The sequence below is a fragment of the Stegodyphus dumicola genome, chromosome X1 (assembly GCF_044657685.1).
Source record: "Stegodyphus dumicola isolate Sdum_Otavi_A_Nest chromosome X1, ASM4465768v1".
NCBI classification, from domain to species: domain Eukaryota; kingdom Metazoa; phylum Arthropoda; class Arachnida; order Araneae; family Eresidae; genus Stegodyphus; species Stegodyphus dumicola.
In genome coordinates, this window is record NC_140780.1 from 240,407,786 (window position 1) to 240,424,272 (window position 16,487).

The 16,487-nt window shown below is 31.3% G+C and overlaps 1 protein-coding gene across 1 annotated transcript in view; it reads right to left on the reverse strand.

The window, feature by feature from the left end:
• lgs (BCL9 domain-containing protein legless) overlaps positions 1-16,487 on the reverse strand; it is a 228,465-nt gene that overhangs the window by 73,046 nt on the left and 138,932 nt on the right. Inside the window, exon 3 of the mRNA XM_085807268.1 lies at positions 5,966-6,060. Coding sequence (XP_085663394.1) covers positions 5,966-6,060 — 95 coding nt within the window. The remainder of the gene's footprint in view (positions 1-5,965; positions 6,061-16,487) is intronic.

Here is a 16,487-nt window from a genome sequence, read left to right on the forward strand (position 1 = left end):
CACTACAAGTATTCAAAATGTGCCCGTTGGTCATATGGCATGCATTCAAGAAGTAAATTCAGTTTGATCTATATCTTTCGTATCGTGCCTTTCCCCATGTCTTCCGATTTAATGCCATGACTTCTTCTTTTATGAAGAATTGAAGGGAAAAAAATATTACTATATACATTTACATATATGTACTTAGGATGTGTACATTTTTGTACATGGAATTTAACCCTCTCAGCGTTACGGAAGGAAAATTCCGTACAGAAGGTTGCCTTCCACATTCATTATACATTAAAATTTCTGCTGGCTTTTAATGTATCTGATTTAAGTTTGGATGTATATTGGAAGAAAAGGGCTCAAGGTACAAAATGAAAGAGTCATTTTTTAATTAAACTGAATAAAATATCACTTATTCATGACATTTTGAGAAACTTTGAAATTTGAGAGCTAAAACCGTAATGCTCAGAGGGTTTTAAGGACTTCTAAGGACCTTTAATGAAAAAATTAAAGGCCTGTCAGCAGAGGGAGTTTAATAAATGAGAGCAATTATCAATACCCAAATTCACTTTTGTAATATATTCCCAAAATAAAATAAATCTACAAGTACGATGCATTATTATAGTTAACAGAATAGGCATGTAATTTATTACATTGATTCTAGTAGCCTAATAGGATAATTATACATAAAAAACTACAAAACATATGTGTTTTATAGCAACAACTCACAACAAAATATTTATGTTTGGCTTCTACTCTTATATGGGCCCTAAGATCACCAAATGTGGCGATATGTGTTCTGTGCTGGTTTTTGGTGCGTTTCCGTGTTGTGGGATGGTTTGGTGGACAATGCTGTTTGTATGGCAACCCTTTTGACATTGAAACTTAACTCTTTTGCTGCAGTGGTTTAATTGCTCATTGGTTCGTGTTGTGCATGTTTGAGAGATGTGGTGGCAAGATTTCAGTCGCATATTTTAGATTGTGGGCAAAGTAAATTTAGTATTAAAAGGTACGATGTTGGAGTTAATAACGAATCTTTTGTTTACGGGTGTGTTTATGTGGGTAGAAGTGCCTTTTTGGAATTTCTGTGGGAGTCAGGATTTTTAAACTGGAATTTGGCGTGTCTGAAATGTGGAGCTGATATGAGAACTTGGACAAAGAATGGTGTTTCTGATAGACTTGTGTGGGTTTGCAGTCAAATGGTTGCTGATAAAATATGTGGCTGTCAGGAGTTTTAAGTTATGGATTGTGGTTTTCGTGCAGTAAGTTAACTTTGGAGGAAGTTTTTATCATTTAGTTTCGAAATTTTGAATCGCAGAAAGATATGTGATATAGCAAAATCGTGGCACTTTTGTTCACAGACGTTGTGTGATTGGCAAAATTTTATTCACATATGTATTATGGTAAGTGCATTTTATTTTATTGCTTTTATTTTGTAGAATATTATGTTCATTGTTTTTTTACTATGAATTTCTGTTGTTATTTGAATTGTTTGTAATTTATTTTAGTTTCTTTTGTTTATTTGTGAGTAATGCCTAGATTGTGCAATTCGTAGATTTTTTTTAAAGTTTAAACAGAATGCTGTGTACATGGCATTCTTTTAAATTTATTGCTATGTTAATTTATTAAAGCGAGGTACGCGTATTTCGTAGATTTCTTTGCTGCGTAGATTGTGCAATTTGTAGATTTTTTTTAAGTTAAAACATATAGCTGTGTACATGGATTCTTGTCAAATAGTTTTGTTAGAAACTACATTTTTGCTATCTAAATTTTTTGTTTCGGATTTTTAGCTTAAATTAAGTGTTCAAAACGTAGTTTTTGGAGACATTTTAGGCTTACAGTTTGAAATGTAGAAAAAAATTTAGATAGTAATATGGCATCGTGGAGTTTCACGCCCAAAGTATTTGGCGAGAAATTGTCACCAAGCGAAGGCATATATAAGAGTAGTTGCTTAAGTTTTTTTAATCTGAAAATTTTAACAATATTTTACGTAATTTACATCATTCTTCTTTCTAGCACCTTTTCTAAGTTTATTTGTATCAATATACCTTTGAGGAAAAATTTTTTTTATGTAATCAAATTCTTTCTCAAAAAGTTTCCTCTTCATTTTAGGATTTCAGATTTAACTGAAGATTTTTGTTGTTCTAAAGTGCATGTATTTAGAATGTATCGAAGAAACTGCTAATTTTATTTCATTAATAATATGAGTATTGAGAATAAATTTAAAATGATATAAGGTCAGGGTTGGTGCCATAGCCAATATGGCAGAATTTTTGAAGTTAGTGAAGCAGTGAGCCAAAAAAAATTACAGATTAGTAAAAGTTTGGGGAATTAAAGGTTAGCAAAATTTTAGAATTTTGGAAAAACCCATAGAAGACAAATTCAAGATACATAGAATGTGTAACGGGTGGCAATACACCTATCCCTGTGTACAGTGCAGTAAGACATATAAGATAGATCTTGTGAAAAGATGAGAAAATAAAATGAATATAAACATGTTAAGAGTAAGGCCTTTTAGGATAAAAGTAGAAAATTCAAATAATTTTTTTTTTCAATGTTCTTAGAAATATTCTCCAAAAAATTTCCCATTTCATCCAAACCCATTTATTATATGATAATGCCATGGAAACATTTTTCATTTTGTGATATTTTTCTATAAATCTTGCTTTCAAATCCTAAACCTTCCAAGGTGCAAAGTCTAAAAATTAATCCACTCTGCAAAAGCTCCTCCCCGGCCCAAAAAAATATTCTTGAATACAAAATTCAGAAAAGAAAAGGGTAAAGTGAATTTTTAAAAGAAAACTGACACACATTTGAATATTCTGAAACAATTACATACAAAGAAAACTCTTGAAAAAATATGAAACAGGACAGATGAAATTTATTTGTAAATAATTAGGTAGCTGTTTTGCATTTGCTAAGAAATGCTTTGGAAACTGTGCTTTATGGTATTTTTTATCTTAAGACGTATTCATTATGAGCCCACAATGGAAAGCGATGTCATTTTAAAATCTGACATGGGAAAATAAAAACGCTATATTTTAATGTTATTTCTTAATTACAATTCTAACAGATTATTCTTATTTTAATGATATTTATAAATATTATTATGTTTGTAAAAAAGCAAATTTGAAAATTTGCAAATCATCAGATAAAAATTTCGTTAACAAATTGGTCTTTTGGCGATTTCAATCGCCAAAATGATAGGCTGCTAAATTTAGCATCGCATAAATACAAGAAATTATATCTCAAAAAGGGAAAGCTGTTTTAAAGCATTATTTTATGAACTCTTCATTCTCAGAAAAGAAATAACTTTGAAATATAAATGTTTAAATAGAGGCAGAGTAGCATTTATAGGAAGTACGAAAATTAGACATAAGAAGGAATTCACACGATAATCCATCATATACATATTTGTCAATAAATCACCAAAATATTTTCCTCAAAAATCTTAATTAACACTCAAAATGACAGTAAAAAAGTTAGAAATATCAGATGAGTAAAATTAAGGACCTTTTGCTAATTTTGGCCAAAACTAAGGACATTTAAGGACTGTACGATCCCTGTCAACTGCTAACACCAATAAAGTTAGAATTCAATAAAATATCTTAGGTTGATAAGCAAAAATATGTTTTAAGTGTTAGTAAGTAAGGAAGTTTTATAGTCAGCCAATCTGCTTTATCAGTTGGGATCAGAATGGATACTCATTAAAATTCTTTTTTTGAGGACTAATATCCAGATTTCAGGCAAGGTCTCTATTGCCATATAATCTTATGATCTAACGCTTCTTTACCCCTCTCAGCATTATGGACAAAAAATTCCGTATAGAAGTTTTGCTTTTGTAATCATTACATAAGAAAATTTCTGCCAGCTTTTAATGTATCAAATTTTAGGTTGAATGTATATTGGAAGAAAAGGAATCAAAGTACAATGGGGAAAGAGTAATTTTTTAATTGTAGTCAAGAAAATAACATTTATTCATGATATTTTGAGGAACTTTGAAATTTCAGGGCTAAACCCATATGCTCTTGGTGGGTTAATTTTAAGGCTGCATTTAAAGCCAGGGTTTGTTGATGATTTTATCTTGTCTCATTTAAGGACTGAGTCTGAATGCTTCAAAGAGTATTATACAAAAGCAGTGCTATTTTATTTGCTGTATTGGCTGGCTAAAAGTCTGTACACTTAATATGTTTTTTTTCAATGATATAGATATCACCAACATTGATATTTCAATGATAATTTTTAATACTTTTAAACAATATACTGAACTTCAACATAGATGGGGATGGTATACAAACATGACACATCTCTTGTGCTGGATTCCAATTTGTGCAATCTTAACAATTTCCAGATGGATGAGACTTGGGGTATGTTTGTATAAAATAATTTTGAAATCAGAAGTGATATGTGGGGATAATGGGATAGTGAGGGAATGTTCCAATGAATTTACTTTTGTCTGCTTCATGCCTTAGTAGCAATTTTACATTTTCCAAAACAATTGCAAAATTTTATTTGTTGATTTTATTGATGCAGTTTTCAACAAAAGTGGAAGGGTATCTAACATTTGTTGGATACACTTATATTTGTTTTCATAAAATTCAGGTATATTACAGAATTCTTTAACTATCTAAGGTAAAAATAAAAAGCAACTGTTTTATGAGAATCAAATAAAAAAGAAACAATAAACAATAATCAATCAATAAATAAATAAATATCAATAAACTGCATATACATAAGCCATGTTGGAGAATCAAAAAGCACAGGTTATTAAAATGAAATATTCTACTCAAAAAGAATTGCTGGGCATATGATGGACAGACTGGATGCCAGCACAAAAGATACATCATGTACAAATACCATCCCCATCCGTGATCAAAATAGAAATATGGAAATTCAGTATACTGTTTCATTACCTAGAAAATTATTAATATGAATTGCTGAGTATACAAAAGATGTACGAACTCTCCAACAACCAATATAACACATCTTTAACAGAATACTCCTAGGAGTAACTAAATAAAAGAATAAGATAAAGCTAAAAACATCCAGAAACCTGAGCTTGAAAGCAGCCTTAAAATAGGAGAAGCATTAGAAATCACCACAAGACCATATCACAAAAAATACTTTTTTCAATTTGCCATACTGCAAACTGTCAAAGTTAAGGAATGGTGATATAGCCATCATTCCTCAAAAATGCAGTAACCTTATACCTAGTAACAACACAGGAGACAGCAACAAAAGATTGGAAAATTCACTGAACCATTCATTTGTTCCCAGAACTTCAGTTTGCTTTAACTTCATTTTAAGTATGGTTTAACTCTTCAACACTTGTAGAGTTCAAGGAATGTATCAACACTACAAAGATGAGAAGAATGCTACAAAAGATATGAACCAAACTTGATTATGTTTGAAATACATACGTGTCATGTGACCAACAAGGCATAATTAGAACATTTGTAGTACATGAGAAAAAATTGGAGAGTTTCTATCTCTTTCCATGTATTAATTATTATTGTACATGTCATACAGTGTTTTAAATTTTGATGAATCATTTAGAGTAGTGCTGCATATATTAAATTTCTTGTCATTTACATTACTGTCAATAAAAATGACTTTTAGGATATTCCTTTAACATAATATCTACTTTTCAATGTTATTCAAGAAATCACATTTACCACTATCCTTAAATTATCCAAACTGTATCAGTTTTCAAGTCTTGACAATGTGCAAAACACTGCTTAACCATTAAAAGCAATGCAGTGTTCGTAATGAGCATGACAGGAACCATCAAACTTATGCTGAATATATATAAAATATATTTAGACTTACTGAATAATATGTACTGATATATAATATGTGGAGTCTAGACGACACTGGTTACAGATCTCTTCTACAAACAAGCGGCTTTAGACGCTATTGGTCATGTATTTAAATTCCAAATCATTAACTGTTGTATAGTTAATAACAACACAATACGTACAGAATGTCTGAATTTCCAGTCACATATCTCAGCAGTCTTGCAAAGATATCTGCAAGTGCTACACTTTCCTCATCAACAAGAGCTTCTTCCAAATCCTGCAATGAGAAAATTCATGCTTATGTTAAATCTTTATTAATATTAATAACAATTCAAGAAATAGTAACCAAACAAGAGTTTGGCTACAGGAAGCGCAGCATTGATAATAATAATAAGTAAGTAATATTATGCAGTAAAACGGTATGTTTCTCACACTACAGTATGACGTTTAATTAAAGTATTAGATTTGTCATGGCATTTTAGTAAAAAATAAGCTAACCAGATGATTCTTCCACAACACTGAAAATAAAAATGTATAACTACTCATAAACAATAATCCTCTTGAACCACCTGAGCAGCATGGGTTTTTGGATCTATCATGAAGACGTGTATTTAAACAGCTTTTATTAGGTAAATTTGTATAATTATTTATTTTATTTTCTATTTTCATGAACTTACATTCATCAAGACAACTTTTATGTTATTGAAGAAGGTAAGAAAGTAAAATAACCTTAAATTATAAGCTAATATATACCAAGTCACAAAAAATCTCAAGACCAGATAAAACTGATCATGCCGCTCGGTTAAATGGTGAAATGAAGCAAGAAATAAGCTGCCATGATGTACTTTATTTGCATACCAATGTAAGAGAAAAATCTCAGGAATAGCAGGAAAAAAATATCTTTTTAATAAAAGCAAAAAGGATTTAAATACAAAATATTATTCGATATACTTTAAAATTTATTTCCACTGGCATCTGGCCACACTTCCAAAAATTCTTCATCTCATGGCTTCACTGACGGCAGTTTCAAAATGATGCGATAGTATGAGATTAAACACAGAAATTATGGTATACTGACCTTCAAAGGACTACTTTGTGATGGTCTTTCATAAATGACTAATTTCTAAAGACTTTCATAAATGCAGCTAAATCTCTTTTTTCCTTAAAATTTCTGTTTCCTGTTTTTAAATATGCTTTTATTTACTCATTTTGATACAATACTTAGCAATTTTTGCTAATCATTTTTAGCTAATAGAAGACAATATTTTTGTGCTAATCAAATATGTACATATGCTAAAAATATTAAGTGTAAAGTTCATGTACATAGGAAAACAAAATTTTAAAATTCTACTCCAAATTTCATTAAATAATTTACCAATGGTAGTCAAAAACATTAAACTTAATAATTTTTTGGAAATACCTATAGATTAGCAATATTTTTTTATTGTTTTATATTTCTAGAACAGTTCACATGCATTTTTTAATGAGAGTTGGATAACCTTCTTTGCTAGGTATGTTTGATCGATTTTGATACAATACACAAGGACTACCTGGCCAGACTGAAATGCATTTGAAGAGAACTTACTAAGAGACACAGGCTCATATTTGCATTGCACATAACCTACCTCAAGACAGTTTTCGAACATGGCAAAAAGATGAGCGTTAAACATATAAAATATAAATTTCAGGGCAGTTATTCCAATTAAAAAGGAAATAAATACAATGACACAATTTAAGAGCTTCTTAATGTTTTCAATTATAAAATAAGATGCTCCACACAGTTTTCTACAGAAACATAGGCACCAACATTCAGTGGTGTAAATATAGGTATGCAAGGAATGCTGTTGCATACAGGCGTGAAGGCTTAGGGGGCCCTTGGAATGTCCTGCTGAATTATATTTATATGTTTCAATTTAAAAGAAGACAAATATATATAATAGAATCCAACTTCTTTTAAGTTTTTAAGGCCTCCCTATATATATATATATATATATATATATATAAGATAAAAAATATGTGAATCAAAATTATAATTTAAACTAACGGTAAAACATTAATTCTCCCCCTATTCTAAAAATCGCAATAACTTCTCTGGATTGCGTCATTTCTAGATCATTCTGGCCTGCGCAGTTCTGATGATATAGTAATTGGGAACTGAAACTACCACTGTAAACCAAAACTTTTCTCTTCACGTGCTTCCATCTTTCAAAAGAACGCACTTCAACTTCTGTCTGTGCTGTGCTTGTACGCAATTTTGCAATGCTGCTTCCTATTGCAATAATATCAATAATGTAAATGTTCTTGAACAGGCACGATTAGGGTGCTAAGTGATCTGTGGCCACATAATGTCAACTGGAAATAAAAATGGAATTAAAATCGCCTCGACTGCCAAGTTTTTTAGATACTCACGAAAACAACACTTTAGCTTACAACACAAACAGAATACTTCCTCTTCAATATACGATAACTATGCATCAACCATGCTCCGCCTTTTCCTTGCTTTTATTATGCCATATACATACATATGTGTGTATACACATATATAGATAGGAGGCTCTTGTGAGCAGACAAAACAGCTGAATTCAGTGCTGCACTGAACACAAAGCAATAAAGCTGTATGCTTTTGTTTTGATTCCCCTCCAAGACAGCTTGCAAGTCATTAGCTATAACCGGGGCCTGACTCTTGTTGGGTTTTATTGTGAGAATAAGTTCTGAATTTCTCGAAGTGAGCAGCTGTTAAAGGCAACAAAAATGAAGATACAGGAAGTCAGGCCACCTAAAGTTCACTATAATTATATAATTACCCGAAATTCCACTTTTAGGAAAAGATTTTATATTGCAACTATGTTTAAAATTTTCTCGTATATGAAAAGTGCGAGTTGGATGAGGCAAAAATTACTACTTCATTTGTGCATTGTAGACTTCACACTAGTTCTTGTTTTAAAACTTGGTTATATAATTAATTTATTTACATCTATATCTCACAATAATGGTTCATTCCGGATGAAAATTAAAAAAAAAGAGATTAAAATCTCTTTTTTTCCTTTCTATTTACGTTTCCTACTCTTAAGGGTTTTTCACATTTCATTTTTCAGCAATCAGAATTAAATAGTTTATAATTCTTCAGGTGCACATAAATTTCAATATTGGTTTTTGTGTATATAATTTTGGGAAAAAATATTTAAGCCTCTTTGCTTAATTATTTTTTAATCTCGTACAGAAATCTTATTCGATATGACTTATAAGTTACTGATATTTGAATTTTTTGCATCGCAGAGAAGAAAAGATAGGTTATAACGAATGACAGTTGTTGCGATATTTGACCTAAAATAGACTCTCAGCAATTCTAGGCCTTTATAGTGGTCATTGTAATAGAGCTGCTGTTATAACAAGCGTTGATTGTGTTAACATTTCTAGCACTTTCCAAATCAAAGAAAATATAAAGGTAGCAGACAACAATCAGCTATTTGACACAATGAATGTTTTCCTGAAAAATGAAGAGACCCCAATAGAAGCTTTAAGTAATGATATAGGCTAAATAAGAATGTTACTTTTAAAAGATAGTTATTACTAAAAGTTTCACATAAAGATTTTCTCTGAAATTTTCCTTAAATGTCTTGTCTGAAGAAGACCTTTTTATATGTATGTTTATTAGTTATGTTTTATGTATGAGTACATCTAATCAGAAACGAGCCGAGACTTTGCCAAGTAAATCTTTGCAAAGTTTGCAGGTAAATGTATGGAAAATTTTATTTAAATAATTCAAATATAATGAATGATTTATTAATAAAAATTTTTCCCCCATAAAATTTATTAGTGTGTTTATTATTTTTTCACAGAAAAGGGGGGGGAGGGATGTGTAAGTAATTTACACAAATCTCCCCTCTATGTGGAAGCCATTTTCAAAATATTATGCAATTTATTTTATTGGAAGTATATGCACACAATCAAAGTGCAGTAAAACAAGCTTACAGAGCCCTTTTCAAACATTCTGTGTTATAACAAATAAATTAAAACGTGTCGTCTTTCTAAATTCTGTAAGAAAGATCTTACAGTGAATTCGAAATAGATTTTCACAATTACAAGATACCTGAAAACAGGTCTAATAATTTTTTTTAGCATGTTATTTTATGTAACTATTTTGCATATTGTTTTATTTTTATATATTTTGTTATTATGATAACATAAATTATGTTATATTTTGTTAGATTGGTTCACCATTAATGGCCTATCCCTTTTCAAATTGTTGCCAAATATTATCGCCCTATTGTATTTTTAAAGTAATTAAAGAATGAATATTTCACATGTATGAATGTGTGTTTCTTGCATCTTAAAAAAAAAAAAAACGAAGGTACCTAATTAAGTTAAGCCATTAAATTTTGAATAACGTAGTCCTCCATCTGAATATGTGTACCTGGAAGCCCGAATTTCCAATTTGCCTTATTATTTCATATTTTTAAGAATTTTTATAAATTTTTGATTAACAACTTTAATGATATGAAAGCAAGCAGTGGTAATGCTGTTCAAAATAAAACAACTTTATCTCAGTTCATGAGCTTTCAATTTTAATTAACAAACTTCACTCAAAAAGCAACATGTTGCCGATGCCGGTTTTTTATCTTCCACTCGTCTGCATGTTGATTTTCAGTAAAGCCTAAAACACTTTCATATTTAATCTGGAAGGTTACTGAATAATTAACTAAATGATTTGAAACCAATAAGCGCTGTTCTTGAGAATATTATTTTTCTTACTTTTTAATGCGATTAATTTAAATAAACATGTTTTAAACTCATGACATGTTTAATTAGAACTATTCAATATTTTTTTGCAATCAAATTAGCTGGACTCATTAAAATCATTATATACTTTTTCTCTTTTTAAGATAACTATTAGGCGGCTGGCCCCATGTGAGAGGCTAGTTTTGAAAGAAATGATGTAGCGAATATAAAAGTATATATGGCAAACTTAAACACTCTATCTGGAATTCTATGCTGATTTTTAAATATATTATGATTTTGCTGTTGAATTGTATAAGTGAGATGAATGTGATATTTAATTAATAAATTTAACACGTAAAAAGGTAATAATGAAAAAAAAACACATACACACACAAAATATTAGCCATCTTATTGAGAAAACTGAATATGGATATAATGAACTGGGAAAAAACTAAAACGAATATAAAAATTTACGCTAACACTTAACGCTGCATTGGGAGCTGTAAACATTTGCTGTTATTCAGCTTTTAAAAATTTTTGTGATTTGGTGTATGTGGCATAAATGCAAAGAAAACGATGCTTAATAATAATGCTAAAAAAGACAAAAAAAAAAAAAAAAAAAAAAAAAGAGGTGGTGTGGTCTGGTTAGCAGGAATACGACAACAGACTAGTAGACTGTGTGTTTGGGCGAGAGCGTAAAAAACCTTAACAAACACTTCTGGGTGGCCGTTAAAGTCTAAAAACTTTTAATTTTTTTGGAGTATCTAAATTTTTGGGGAACCTCAAGAAACTTTTTTGCATAGGAGCCCAAGAGTCTTAGTTACACCACTGGTTACAGCTAACACACTAGTCAATTACATTTATCCAGTTTAAATATAAATTACGAGATATCTATTTATTAAATGAGCGTGCTCCTGTATTTTTTTACTTTTTCTGTGTAGCTTTCTCTTAAAACTCGTCACGCACTGCGCTGCATGGGGAAATAAAACAGGAATTCTAGTTACAATACTGCCAACATTGCCTATAAGCCACTGTTAACACTCTAAGCGGCAAGGCCGTATATATACTAGAATATTTTTTGTGATATCTGTAAGAACGTATATATACGTGCATATTAAAATATGCCAAAGAAATTACGGCAATATATCAAAAATACACAAATCCAGGTATGAAATACCAGGAGAGTTTCTTACATTAAAATCAAAAAAATAATTTGTTCTCATAGTAGTTTTGGGAAATTTGTGCTTACTTAGCGAAAACCCTGGCCGCTTAGAGGGTTAAATTAAATGTGATATTCTTATCTCTTATAACAATGTTCTTGTTTTCAAAGTATACACTATCTGTCAAAAGTTTTTTATGCAGTTTTAATTTTTGTCTAACTTAAGAGATACATTTCTAATGCTCAGAAAAATTTTACAAGAGTCAAAGTAAATTGATGATGAAAGTGTTTTCTTACAACAAATGTCAAGTTGGCATGCTACAACCACAGGACCTGGTTTTAACGGTGAGAAACGAGGCATCTACACCAAGTATCCAAATCCTCCTACAGCATTCAAAATATGTATTTTCTATTCCCCCCCCCACCAGTTAGAGGTCTTAAATATCACCTAAGAAGGAATAAAATGTTAAACTTCGTATTCCACTTTGTTCATGCATCTCTTTAAAACTCATATGCAAAATTTTTGAAAGCTGAAGGAAGTGACATGATTTTTGAACAGTTTCAAAACTAATATTTAAAGATAGTCAGGACAAAAACACTAAGCAGTGACCCATGCAAAGAATTGATTTCTTTCCAGGTTTGAAAGTACATTTTTTAATTCTACATTTTATTCATATACTTGTTCATTGAAAAGATAAAAAATTTAATTGCATTAATTTGGTCATATTCTACTAAACTGGGGGTGGGGTAGGCAAAATGGAGATGTCAGAGCTGCACAACAGATTTGGCTCCATACCTCTAGTTCTGTAAATCAAGCCCTCAGAACAACACGTTTAACTTAATAGTTACCAACCGACAATATTTTTATTTGTATAATAATAGTAACTTTTTTTTTAACTGGAATTTCGGAAAAAAACACAAAATTGGTAGATCTTTCGGTACTTTTCCGTTTTGCCGGCGCAAACGATAAAGTCGCCAATAATGGTACAACCGATGGCAAACGGAATACCTTCGCTGGCAACCTTTTACGCTTCATTTTCAAAACAAGTTGCAGCCATTCTTTCAATACTGGCATACAATTACATAGAATTTTTGCAAGATGGTTCAATTTTATGCCCTAAGACCATTCCCGGTAATTAAGTCAATTAGGATGCAATCACACCGCTCATCGGAAGGAGAAAATATAAAAAAGGCAAAATCAAGGTTTAAATTCATCCATTCTAATGAGAATGCACTAGCGAAGTAAAGCAGTGCGGTTTTACATAATTTCCGAGTAAGCTATTCGTACGAATTGAAATAATTCTTGCATTTAAACTAACTTGTATTCCAAATCAAGATTTAACTTGAAATTAATGTAAATCATTAATGGGAGAATTAGATTTTTGTAGCGTAGTTTACGTGAGATGAGATCACTTGGGGGTCACGTGATAAGAACTGGCGAATTGGGATGTTGAACCATGAAAGCATAGTAAATTCTTAAATTAATGTCTTTTTACGAATTTATTGTCTTTATTTATTGGCTTTTTAAAAAATTTTAAACCATATTAAAATGTTTATGCCTTCAAAATAACAAATTCTTAGAACTAACATTAACATTTTTTATGTGTATACTGTATGTTGTCGCCAACAAAGTCTGCTTGGCGAGATTTGCGCCGGCGAAACGGAAAAGTACCGATCTTTCCCTATGAAAGACAGAAGCGTTGCAACGGGAGACATCCGTCCTCCGGTGCAGCATTCAGGAGGCGCTAAATTGATGTTAAGAAATTTTAAAATGAAATGTTTTCCATTCTTTGCAAACAGGAGGGGGTTGAAAACCCTAACTACGGCTCTGATGAAAGAAAGTGTTACCACCAAAAAAGAGGAAAGAGTCTTTAATCAAGAAGGTTAAACTAAAGTCTCCTTGGTTTTAATAGTCAGGTCTAACTTACCGGTCATTCAATGCAAATGTTTTCAAGAGTAAAACACAACATAAATGCTGATAAAGCGGTATGTAACTACATGGTTTTTCAACATTTAAAATATTACTGTTCCCGTTAGGAGAATTAAAAAAAATAATAAATAAATAAATAAAACCTGAAAAAACTGTCAGGTCAAAAGCAATGCTAACTCGGATATTATTAGAACTTTATTTAAAAAACAAAAAAGGGCTACGTTAAAAATTTATAAAATTTCTCTGTTTACTTAGTAATTATAAAATAATAGAATAATATGCATTTATAACGTTCAACATAATGCACGAATTTTTAATTGTTAATATATCTTTAAACCTTCCGCAATTTCAAAAGGCTTATTTCAAAATGCGAAAATGAAGAGCACAACAGATACTCGTAATCAATCTATGTATAAGAAGGGAAATCAACTATTTCCTTTTTATATAAATATCACGATTACTAAACATAAGCATAGAGAATAAGCAGCTGGTATATGGTAACGCACAAACAGATCACAAATACAGCAAAATGGACAGCTCATGACTATTCATCAAAGTCAACAAGTTATACAACTGGAAAAAATCCACTCAAACATTACATCAAAACACCCAGGTCTTCAGGCAAGTTAACTCTTCGTCCATCCTTTCTGACAACGCAATTTAAAAAAAATAATACGATCGTAAAAAGTAAACGAAAAAGAAAATCCAAGCAGGAAAAAGAAAAGAAAAGAAAGGAAAAAAAAAAAAAAAAAAGTGAATAAGAAACTGTAGCGAGAAAAGACAACCTCATGGGTTGATGAAAGAACCGCCCCATCTTGATTTCCCGCAAAAGATCAGGGGGGTGATTCAAAAATTTACAATTAAAAGTTCTTAAGAAGTTGAAAAACTAACTTTAAATACTGATTATTTTCATAAAAACAAATGACTATTATATCATTTCGGAACAAAATTTGCTCAAATGACCTATAACAGCTTTTACTTGATTCGTCGCTTAATAACTTATCAATGCCTGCACAAAAGCATAGCATCGATTACTGCACTTTTTGCAAATGATCCCAGACGCATAAAAACATCCAAATAATTAAAATGATAACTTTCACAGACTGCAATTCTACATATCCTGAGAGCAGTCGTAAATATAATCCCTCCCGTTTTAATCCTTCACGAAAATGTTCTTAAGCGAAGATTTTAAATATCGTCGGAAAAAAAATTACAGCATATAGTAGGCATATGAAGTTCCGCATTGAAGAAAATTCAGCAGCTGAATTATAATAGTAAGACTATAAATAATAATCATAATAAAAAAGATCACCGTTTTCAATGACAAATGAAACATGGCAAAAACAAAAACAACAACAACAAAAAAAAAAAAAAAAAAAAAAGCGAACTATCATAAATAACTGCCAAGCGAATTGTCAGCGTAACATCACAATGTAAAAAAAGCGCAAAATAAATTTTCTTTAGCACGCTATGATCAGTATTCATCGTATACATGTTTAAATACTGATACTGTACACCAAAAGTTTCATTTATTTTTATACTTAATGTAAGTTACGTATTAACCGCTCTGAATAAAACTCTGTCACGTTCACCGTAGCTGGTGTAAATTATACTTCCATCTCACGTATTTCTTTAGCAAGTCATGCTACATGCGTGGCACATTCAATTCATAACAAACCTAGTTACTGCATTCGAGCCATTATATTTGAAATCATTAAAAACAATTAAAATGCAACTGTACATATGCTTGTCTTGTGAAATACGGCTTTTTCTAAAATATAATACATAACGGCCCGGTAGAGATAACACTACAGCTGTTTTCAAATTAAAATGACATTTGACTTTTATAGATGATGCATTGTATATTAGTTACAACAACTCAGTGTGAATTCATTTATTGACAGTGTACGTATAATACTGATATTTAAAGCAGTGCGAATTTTAAAAGCGTTATACCAGTAATCTACACACTGTGATTACGAATAAAACCATTTTTTATACGACGTATTTCTAAAAAATTTTAAGTATTACAAACTGCATAAATTGGATAAAATTTATGAGTATCGCAAAACATGGCAGGGTTACCTCCCCCTGAGGAAAGAGTTTGGTCATTTGAATATAGCAAAGCACATGAGAACTATCAGTCAAAGGGAAAGGATGCCTTCGTGGAGGAATTTCTAAGTAAAACTGGCTCGCATTCACGTTACACATGGGAAAAACCACAAAAGCTAACCATACAACCAAGCCCATTCTCCTGGGTTCGAGCCCGAAACGAAACTCTCAGCAGCCTTTAGGGCGGGCCTACGGGAAGGATGCGGAGGAGTTTGAGAAGTGAAATTGCCGAAAACTCTGGTATTTAAACTCGGGTTCAGATCTCGGCGAATCAGCAGGCTGGATGAGAGTCTTCGTGGTTTTCCCCGCGCACAACACGACTAGGAGCCAGTATCCCTTAGAAAGTCTTCCACGAAGGCATTCCTCAGGCTGGTAGCTCTTGTACGTTTTGCCGCAACTGAAATAACCAAAATCACGGAGGACTTCGGAAACGAAATTGGATGGTATTCAGGTTACAAATAAGGAAAAACCATAAAAACTCCTCTGCAAGCTAGCCTGTTCGCTAGGCCATTACTTTATATTAGAAATTATGTATTCGGAATGCAAATAACATTTATTCGCAAATGAGTGTTTAGTCAATTGAATTAAAAGCAACGCAAGAGAAGTATAACTGTGAGGTCAAATGAGAGGTGCTTTCATGGATTGTGGCTTTAAATATTAATTAACCGATTAAAGCAAAGTACGTATTGAAAGAATGCCTTCGAAGAGGTCTTTCTAAAACGACTCTTTACAGGAAATTAGCTCGTATTCACGTTACAGGATGCAAAGTACGTCAGAAACTTCA